The 11,123-nt window shown below is 42.3% G+C and overlaps 1 protein-coding gene across 1 annotated transcript in view; it reads right to left on the bottom strand.

Annotated features, from left to right (window-relative positions):
• The window catches only part of DOCK9 (dedicator of cytokinesis 9), a 176,683-nt gene that overhangs the window by 152,966 nt on the left and 12,594 nt on the right, over window positions 1–11,123 (bottom strand). Inside the window, exon 2 of the mRNA XM_015557496.1 lies at window positions 3,893–4,009. Coding sequence (XP_015412982.1) covers window positions 3,893–4,009 — 117 coding nt within the window. The remainder of the gene's footprint in view (window positions 1–3,892; window positions 4,010–11,123) is intronic.

Genomic DNA, 11,123 nt, shown 5'->3' with positions numbered 1-11,123 from the left:
AAACTACCCAATATTTACAATAATTTTACTCATTTTAAGTGAAGCTAAAAGTACCCAACCCTAGAACCCAGTGTGCAGAGGTTATGTGGATGCGGAGATGGACAGGCAGGAGGGAGCCTAGAGAGGCACCAACACTATGCCTGAGCCTTCCTCAGGGCCACAGCACAGTGGAGACACTTGGACACAATATGCGTAAGAAGCCATTAGTGAAAAGCCCAGTGTACTTAGGTATCAACGTACACTGTGTAAGGCAGTAAGCATTAGGGGAAATAAGAGAGTCGGGGGAGGGGAGAATTAAAGTGGCCTCAGAAGGTGATGGGGTTTTACAACAGGGGTGGGGAACCTTTTTTCTGCCAAAGGCTATTTGGCTATTTACAACAATATTCGTGGGCCACACAAAATTATCAATTTAAAAATCAGCCTGCTATATTTGGTCAAACCTTTAATTAACTCACCCCTAATGCCTTGGCAGGGACAGACCCAATGATTTCTCCGGCCTTATACGGCCTGAGGTCCAGACATTCCCCACCCCTGTTGGGGAACCTTTTTTCTGCCAAAGGCTATTTGGCTATTTACAACAATATTCGTGGGCCACACAAAATTATCAATTTAAAAATCAGCCTGCTATATTTGGTCAAACCTTTAATTAACTCACCCCTAATGCCTTGGCAGGGACAGACCCAATGATTTCTCCGGCCTTATACGGCCTGAGGTCCAGACATTCCCCACCCCTGTTCTAGAAGGATGGAAAAGAAGATTTTGTTGGCAAAGAGTACCCCGAATCCAAGACAGGGAAAGAACAGAACAGACCCCAAAATACCAGGGTCTGATTCTGGAAAAAGAAGTGTAGCAGGCTTGTAAGGGCCATGTTAGCCATAACATTCCTGTCTCTGGCCATGGCTAATAAAACCTTACTCATAAATATTCTGATAGCTGAAAATTGTCCTTTTGTTTTTTAAAATCCACATTTACTTCATGTCTCTTAGGTTTATTTTTCCTTGACCCTTAGGCAATTACATCCCACAAACAAATCTCTCCGTAAGACTCATTTTAGGAGCTGACCAATACCAACATTGTCCTCAAGAATGGTACAAATGTATCATCACTATCCACATTTATATTTTAGTAAACTAGAAGCCTGGTGCACAAAAATTTGTGCACTGGCGGGGGCAGGTCCCTCAGCCCGACCCGTGCCCTCTCACAGTCTGGGACCCCTCAGGAAATAACTACCTGCTGGCTTAGGCACATGCCCCGCCCCGCCACCCTGGGTTGCACACGGGAGGTCCGGATGGTGGCGGGTAGGTGGGCGGTGGCTCGTGCTGTGCCACCCTGCCTGCAGTCTGCAAATTTAACAGCCATCTTTGTTGGGTTAATTTGCATACTCTTTCTGATTGGCTGATGGGAATAGCGAAGGTACAGTCAATTAGCATCTTTGTCTTTTATTAGTGTAAATTATTACCCTGAATATATTTGAAAGAACTTCACATAATGTTCTATATTTTAATAGTTACCAAATATTGTTTAACTAATAAGTGTAGTATTGCAAATCAACCCCCAGCGTGCACTTTGCTCATTATATGGCCCATTTATTATCCAACTTGCTATCTTTTTCCATATAAAATAAAATACTTTCACCTGATCTAATTTGCTCCCTGTCTCTAATAATACAATAGTAATTCTACTCTATACTGCCTAAGGAAATAAAAACATGGACAGACATAAGGAATCTGTGACATTGCTAAGACACTTTCCTTATTCAGCTAACTAGACAGTTACTGAAATTACCAAGACAAACTGGCAAGAAAGCGCAGTGCAAATGGCCTTACTTATTGGAAAATAGGAGTTTCCAAAAAAACAAATAACACCATCCAAATTTAAATAGAGACCATCACAATTACTGTGGTGGGGATCAAAGCTAAAATTCAAGCTCCTTAACCTTTGGATAAACTTCCCCAAAACAGAAAATAACACTTGCTGGTTCCGTCTTGGCCAGCAAAACATCAGCGAGTTTCTTTGGCCTTTCCGAGAATATTTGTGCCTGGTATCCCGAGAGAAGTAGATACAGGTGAAAAGGACAAAGACGTTTTTCTCAAAGTTTCAATTACTTGATTCTACAACTGCTTAAACATTTAGGTTCCTTGTTTCTGGGATAAAAGATGAAATTAAATTAACCATGTCTTGTTTCTTTGGCTTGTTTGCTTCTTAAGCAACTTTATCTCAAGGCTGCAAATACAACTCTTCATTCTAGTCTACAAAACTTGAAATAATGTTGTTACTCTAATTAATACCAAGAATAATACATGCTTCATGCTCAGAGAAACGTGAGATAACCTTTAGCTTCCTCTGAGCACACTTCAGGAAAAATATGTCAACATGGATTGCAATTTGTAATCAACTGATGAATGTCTCATGTCAATTTGTTGCCAAAATCACAGGCAGGAGGCATGGTTTTGAAGTTTCCTTTTATTTGTCCTTTAGCTGGGCAGTCTATGCAATGAAGTTTTCAAAGCCTCATCCTTTTAGGCATGATTTGAAACCATTCATCAGGAGAACACATTTTGGCAGCAGCATCACACTACGGTACTTAATGGTCAATTTCATTTCCATGGCAATCCTTACTTTCCAGGGAAGATCTAAAGGACAATAATTTTCTCCATATGCACTTCTAAAAAGTTAGAAAAAGTGAACATTTGTGAAAATTCTCAGCCTTGTTGTAAACTGAAGTCTCTTAAATTTGGTGGGGAAAGAAAATGTTAAGGAATATAATTCAACAATTATCATGAACATGGAAGTTTCTAAAGACAATTCAGTGTGCACAGAATTGTATATAATAGGTTTTCTGAGAGTGGGATTAGAAAGAAGGTGGTGGGGGAGGCTTTAATGTCAAGTATTCCAATGGTGCCTCTTTGTTTGTTTACAAGTATGTAGTACTTTTAAAATTAAACAACAAGGCATCAATGAAGTTGTTAAAAAAACTAAGGCAGCTCAATTCACGTAAGACAGGGCTCAGTAATAGAAGAATCAGATAGAGCAGCCTCGAGGTAGAGAAGGCGATTAGGTTCCAGGAGAGCGAGGGAAGTAACCAGACCTCCAAATAGACCGAGGTAAGTCCAGGTTACAAGGTATCTAACACCACTGTATGGGGTTCCTGGGGGAAGAATGTTCTAGCTCCTCACTACCCTCAGAGTTCCTGTGAGTCACTCAGCCGCAGACCATAATCTGAAAGGCTTCTGGCAACAATCTAGAGGACAGCTCAGAGCAGGAGCTGTGCTGAGTCCTCTGCTGGCAGCTACTAAGCTCCAAAGAACAGCACCTGCCACTGCACCGGAGAGGTAGGTGTCAGGACACACCTGTTACCCCAAACCCTTCTTTGTGAGCTCACACACAGTTCAAAGCCTCTCTCGTGGCACTTCCCTAAAAGGATGCGTGACAAAATCCTCTGCTTCTCCCCAGCAAATCTCAACCTTAAGACTCTAAGGCACTAGGAAAAAAACCTAAATTCCTCTCCAAATAAATCTCACAAGACATAGGAGGCACTTGCCCATTAAAGCAGAACACAGAATAGTACTTGTATTCAAGATAAAACACACACACACACATTTATACGTATATATGACATCTATGTTATATATATATGCTTATGTTTGCATACATACATATACATACATATATAACATATAAATTCACATCTGCATTTATATGCAAAAACAATGCCATTAAAGAAAATCAACTCATGAAAGAATGCCTGAAGAATATATTTTCCCCTCTTAAATAACATCATCTGTTCATCTTTTAAAAATCCTAAATTAAACAAATGATAGAGCAATAGATAAATGATAACTGTAAAGATCAACTGCATGATTCCCTTTACAGAAACTGAAAAGTTACCTACCTGAAAGTCATCATAAGGGAAGAGCAGCATCTCCCTTAAACAATCATTCAGGATCTGTGTCTTCTTCTGGACGATGACATTTTCATAGTCAAGGGGCTCAATCAGCTTTGGCTTGGCCTGGAAGGTGAAAGATAAGGACTTGAAACAATATTTTTGTTTTGTTAATTCTCAACATGAGGATATTTTTTCCATTGATTTTCAGAGAGAGGAGGGAGGGAGGGAAGGAGGGAGGGAGGAGAGAAGGAGGGAGAGAGAGAGAGAGAGAGAGAGAGAGAGAGAGAGAGAGAGAGAGAGAGAGAGAGAGAGAGAGAGAGAGAGAGAGAGAGAGAGAGATTAATTCAAGAGAGACATAGTTACTGGTTGCCTCCCTCATGCCCCTGACCAGGGCTTGGGATCAATCCTGCAACCCAGGTACATGCCCTTGAACAGGAATTGAACCCTTGACCCTTTGGTGATTGGACCAATGCTCTAACCACTTAGCAACACTGGCTAGGGTGGAACATTCTATAGACACAAGCAATTTCTTAAGATTAAAGAACTCTGTAAATTCTACTGTATATGTGTTTGCATTTTCCTACTTTTCTATAATTAGAGTGTGTTAGTTTCGCTACCAGGAAGAATCAGAACCGAGAGATAAAAGTTGTTTTCAAAGAAAAAGAAGACACTTTGTGGCACTCTGTCTATATATAGTCGTTCTTGTTTAATTCTTTAAACACAAAGGAGGCGATGGATTCTGGTGGAACTTCCAGTCATGTCTTGGGTCACCCCTGGCGAGGTCAGTCCCCTCCCAAGCTTTAGGCTCTGCCAGAGATGCCCACTTAGGGCTCCAGCCATGGTCTGGCAGTGGAGGCTGGATGCCCACAGTGGCTCCAGCCATGACCACCTTTCCTTGGCTCAGGGCTGAAAGCATCCACAGGGCTCACTATTTCATATAAGACTCTATAGAACTCATCTCTGAGTCTCAAAATATCCCTGTCTATCCTGAAATATTTACAACTTAGCTATGTAATATCTAAACACAGAAAAACCAGGCAAACAGGGGGAGAATAAAAGCACTACTTAAACCAGGGCTTATGGGTGAACCTCACGGGTAGAGATGGCCATCCCTACCATGCACTGAGAAGGGGAAAGAGGCAACAAGCAAGTGGGGAAAGAAAAGAGACAACATGCCTTTTCTAACTATTCCCAAAGTTATTCTTCTCAGTAAAAATCTCTCTCGTCTTTGCCAGTCATTGCCATAGTGTTTACTGGTCACTTCCCATTTGCAAGGCACTAACGGTGAGGTCAGGGATAGAAATACGTAATCTAACTAACTATATAACACAGTATGTGAAGTGGTAAAATAGGTACACACACATACACGGAGCAAGATTATTTCTGAAAATATTAATAAAAAAGCATCTAATATCAACAAATGCTTTGTATATTACAACAATAATAAATTAATATAAGAATATATGAAAGACATCTGATATGTAGCATCTAAATTAGATATTGTGACGGAAGCTATTACCTGATCCCAAAATCTGTCTCTTTTCCTCCAAATACAGTCGGACTACATTTCCCAGCCTCCCCATGGTTAGGTGTGGCCATATGACTTTCTGGCCAATGGCATGTGAATGGAAGGGATGTGGTCATAAAAGCCTCTGCCATAGACTGAATGTTAGTGTCCCCTCAAAATTGCTATGTTGAAACTTAATCCTCAATGTAATGATATTAGGAGGTGGAGACTTTGGGAGCTGATTAAGTCATGAGGGTGGAGCGCTCATGAGTGGGATTAGTGCCCTTTTAAGAGAGACCCCCGAGAGCTCTCTTGTCTCTAGTGCTAAGGGAGGATACAGAGAGAAAAGGACCGTCTATGTACCAGGGGGAAGGCCACACCAGAAAAGGAATGTGCTGGTGTGTTGACCTTCCTTTACAACAGCCCCAACCCCAGGTCCATAAAAGAGTATTGCCCTCCTTTGTTTCTCTGGACTTGCATGTGGTTCGCTATTGGACCACATGTCCCAGCGGGTCTCAACCTTCCCAAGGCCGCGACCCTTTAACTACAGCTCCTCATGTGGTGGTGACCCCCAATTTCATTGTTACAAACTGAACATAATGAAAGCATAGTGATTAACCACAAAAACAGTATGTTATTATATATGTGTTTTCCGATGGTCTTAGGTGACCCCTGTGAAAGGGTCGTTTGACCGCCAAAGGGGTTGCGACCCACAGGCTGAGAACCACTGCATTAGACAGAGGTGCTCTAAGCCCTGACAGCCTATGTAAGCAAACCAAAATCTAAGCCTGTAAATGCTTCATGGTTACAAAATCAAACCACGAAAGACAACTAATCACACATAGCCAACCAGGCTTTAAACCAGTGATGGCGAACCTTTTGAGCTCGGCGTGTCAGCATTTTGAAAAACCCTAACTTAACTCCGGTGCCGTGTCACATATAGAAATTTTTTGATATTTGCAACCATAGTAAAACAAAGATTTATATTTTTGACATTTATTTTATATATTAAATGCCATTTAACAAAGAAAAATCAACCAAAAAAATGAGTTCGTGTGTCACCTCTGACACGCGTGTCATAGGTTTGCCATCACTGCTATAGGCAATCAAATAATTTCTTTGTTCCTGCCCTTTATATAAGTCTCTCCCCAGCTTCTGTCAGCTGAATGCTACTAACCATTTCCAGTTTGGCGCTGCCTGATTTGAACTGAGTTTTGCTCAAATAAACTCTTAAAAATTTTAATGTGCCTCTCTTTATCTTCTAACACCCCTTAATGCCAAAGGTAGGCATGAAACCATTGCTCTGTTTTACTGAGGCTGGAAACTGAGGATGACAAATAGAGTTAATTGCCTAGAGTGCCGCCGCCCCCCCCCCGACTCCCCCCAAGTAACAAGCCGGGTTAGAAGGCAGGCTTTCATCTGCTGGAACTCTTTCTTCTCTAGGATGCCCTGTTATGATCTGTGATCACCACTATTCAACCAGAGTAAATTGTGGAGAGTTTATTAGCAACATTTCTGTTAGAGATGAATGATGCATGTTAACCAGGAAAGCCTACAGGATTGATTTCAACAACAGAGAGACCTCATGGAAGAATGACGCGTCTGTCTTCTTCAGTCTCAAGGATTACGAAGATTTGAAACGTGTACAAACCCTTAGGTCACTTAACGAAACGACTCCTTAGAGACCTGGCTGGGCAGAGGTCTTTCGCAGTAGCAGGGAGCACTTTCCAGGACAAACCACTGACTCCACGGAAAAGGGGTCAACCCTGAGTGACTCACCTGCTACTCAAGTTAAAAACAAGGCAAAAAGCTCTTGCTTCAAATACAAATAATTGGCACAATGCCCCCCCTTCGACACGTGGCCCTGAGGAAGAGGAAATAAAGAAGTTGTCAGAGGAGATAAGGCTGAAAGGGAGATTGATGAGGGAAGAAGATGGGGGGAGAAAGAGGCACTAGAGACAGACACCTGCAGATAAGGGAGGAAGAAGACGGAGAGATGGAGGAAACATCGGAGGAAGATGAAGAGAAAAAGGAGATATTAAAAGAAATAACAGAAGAGAGGGGACTGGGAGACTTGAGGGGAGTCCATGGGCAGTCACATCATCTACCCACTAAATTATTGGTTAAGAGTATAAACGCCTATTTTCTACTCTTCTTTAAACTGATGGTTCAATGGTTAGAGCTGTTCACTGTTCTTCAGCTTCACTAAGCTTTTCCAAGTGGTCACATGAGCTGGGGGCAGCCCACAAGGGTAGGGAACTGACTGCCCTAAAGCACCACTGGTGAAAAGACCGTCACCTTCACAGTACAATGAAATTAGCCTGGTTACCGGACAGCCAGTCCCCGTCCCCCACTCCTGGTTTAGAAGAAAGAGGTTTGCACAGATCTGGCTCACGGCCTTGGTTTTAAAGTCAGCTCAACATGCTTAAGATCAATCTTTCTCCACGTGATAGAGCTACAAGAGCTAAGTTTTGATTTTCTATCAAAAGCAAGATTCTCTGCCCAGTATTACTCAAATTGGCGAATGGTCATGAATGGAGCTGCTCCTAGGCCATCAGAAACACCATGTTTTGTAACCAGGAGAATTCACCAGTTTGAATTTTAAATATTCAAGGGCATTGCGTTTTCCTGAGCACGATGGGGCTCAACTACCCTGAGTCTATGGGGTCCAGAACTGTCACAGTGTGTGATTATGCTGCTTTCATAGTGTGTGAAACATGTAACTCGATCTACATACACAACTCCTTCAGATCTCTACCCAGTTTGGGAGGTTAAAGGTCCTTATCTATGGACATTCATTTCTCAGGTTATTATGAAATCAGAAAGGGAGAGGATGTGGTACTCCCCACTTAGAGCAGACTACAACAATGGTTCTCAAACTGGGCCCAGGGACAGCAGCATCCGCATCACCTTGTGCACTGACCCAAAAGTAAACTAGGGCAGAAACTCCAGGAGTGGGGACCGGATCTCTTGGGGTTATAGTCTCTTTTAAAAACCTGGGCCCACGCCCTCCCCCAAAATGTATAGACACATTAGTTTCCAAATTTTAAATATAGTTTTGGGGGGAAGGGTTGTCACTCCCTGGAGAACAGCCATGAAACTGAGTTGAAGAACCCTGCACAGGCAGGCTCATAGACACTTAATTCAATACAGTGAGGAGCGGTGCTGGCAGGAGTTACAGAGTCAAGGGAGAAGGCGGAGCCAACTGCCGCCCATGGGCTGTGAAGTTTCTTCACATCACCACAGAAGGGACACTCTAAGAGTGCTGAGAGAAGAATGAGAATCCTTCAGGTGGGCAAAGTTTTGAATTCCTTGACAACACAGCTCTCCTTGGCTAGGCTGAAGTGCAGGTTCCCGTCACCCATCTCTAGCCTTGGGGTCCATGACATAATCAATGCAGTTCATCATTTCTGACATGAGCCTGCCGCTCACATCTCTGCACCTGTCACAGTCCTACAGCCCTTCAGACAGTGGTCTACGAAATTTTTATTTTAGGAGTAGAATCCTTCCTCTAAAAAAAAAATATGCCAAAAACGCTAAAGCAGGGTTGTTCTGGCCCAGGGCATGTAGTACGTGGCCATAAAACTGGGGCACCACCTCCCTTAACCCATTAAGAGGTAGCCTTTATCTTCTCTGACTACGGCATCCCTGGGCAGTAGCAGTCCTGGGATGCAGTTCATTCTGCCTGGATTGAATTGGCTCATGATCAGCTTATCTCCCCAATTATTAGTGCCTTGGGACAGGGCCTGGTCTCATTATCTCTGTGTCCCCAGAGCATCCAGCCCAGAACCAAGAGACATATTAACTGTGTGATTAATAAAACTTAATGTCCCTCACTTGCACCGACCCTTCTCCAGGTACCATGTATGTGTCAAATTCAGCATCTTGTCTTATTAGGATGATTTGTAGGAACACACCCACTGTGTCAGTCTATCCAATGTCCTGACTCATGACACAGAAGTGCAGAATGAGGGCCTGGATATACGGCAATACAGACAGATCCCAATTTGCATGGCCCCAGAGCTGCTTGGGGGCATTTAAGATAAGTTATTGTACAAACTGAGAATGCCCCCAAATCATATAGCTCATATAAGAAAGAAACGTAATAGATATTTTTCCAGTCCTAAAAATTTGTATGATGTTACCTAATGTGAAGCTAGAAGGAACTTTACTAAACTATGATTAATAAAATACAAATTTCAATTAATCATACTATGGGAAAGATTAAATGATCTATCCTTACGATACAGAATGATAAAACAAAATCATGATCATATGAAGAGATGATCACAGTATAAAGCCAAAAAATGTAGGGAAGAAAGTATTCCTGAGTTGTGTCAAGAGGTTGATTAAAATTTATTCTTTTCCTATATTTCTGACGTTTATGATTTGAGTTAGCTTTTTAAAATTTACTATGGGAAAGATTAAATGATCTATCCTTGCAATACAGAATGATAAAACAAAATAATGATCATATGAAGAGATGATCACAGTATAAAGCCAAAAAATGTAGGGAAGAAAGTATTCCTGAGTTGTGTCAAGAGGTTGATTAAAATTTATTGTTTTCCTATATTTCTGACGTTTATGGTTTGAGTTAGCTTTTTAAAATTTGTAATTGTTGTGATTTCTTTTCAAATTCTAAAGAGACACTTCCATGCCTTATTTTGTATTGGTAATGTTGAATCATTGTTCTTAAACAAGGTCCCCCAAATTCTAAGCTGCATTGCTCACAAAACCTAGATCTGCCCTGATAGGGCCATAGGTCCCACACGTATTAATCAAACTGAAGGCAATAAAGTGACTAAGAAAGTTGAGCTTTGCAGTTACATGCGGCTATTATTGGGCTCCATTGAGTTAATGCAGGTAAAACGCTTGGCAGAGCTTGGCAAACTGTAAACACATAGTAATCATTGCTACAATAATAATAATAATAATAAATGTGTTGCTTGCATGACAGTGATCTTAGATTTTTTTGAGTGCTCCACGTACATTCAGTTTTACCAATCTGTTTACAAAAATTTTCCTGCACCCTCCAGGAATGTATGAAATAAAACAGACAACAATGGCAGGGCCGTTCACAAAAGAGAAAAAACAAAAGGCCAAAGACAGAGGAAACTAACTGTACAATAATAAATAGAGATGACACTGGAGTTCAGGGACTGAGCCCAAAAGAAACATAAATAGATGCTTAGATTATGAACTGAATTGAGGATTATTGATCAAGTTTGTGTCAGGAAGGATTGAGAAGAACAACAATGGTGGGGGGCGGGGGTCAGGGTGTATAGAGAAGCACTTAGACCCATTTCCAGTAGGCAAGCTGCACCAGAGCAGCAGGACCTAAGATTCCAGAGGAGGAGAGGGGGGCGAGCAGTAAACCCCAAGGGACGCTGCTCAGAGGGTTCTGTGGCAGAAGATGGAGACAGACTCAGTTGGGGAGTCTGGGAGGCCCAGGACCCACAGATGGTTTTCTAACAAAGAATCAAAACCTTGCCTTCCATGGAGGAGACCGACAGGCCAGGCCTGAGGCCAGGGCCATGTGATCAGAACACTGAAGGAGCTCCGTCCCAATGGACAACATGTGCACAGGTAGCCCCTGATATGGAGGCCACCCCCGGCTCCATCTACTGGTCAAAGCAGCAGGCAGCATGGCAAACCTCCAGTGATCATGCGGATCTCACAGGTGCCAAAGAGCACGACCCACATGCCCTCCCATTAGCCTCCCTTTGAGGC

Source organism: Myotis davidii, unplaced genomic scaffold (assembly GCF_000327345.1).
Source record: "Myotis davidii unplaced genomic scaffold, ASM32734v1 scaffold133, whole genome shotgun sequence".
Taxonomy (NCBI): domain Eukaryota; kingdom Metazoa; phylum Chordata; class Mammalia; order Chiroptera; family Vespertilionidae; genus Myotis; species Myotis davidii.
The sequence above is the reverse complement of the archived record's forward strand: the minus strand, read 5'-3'. Positions and strand labels throughout refer to the sequence as shown.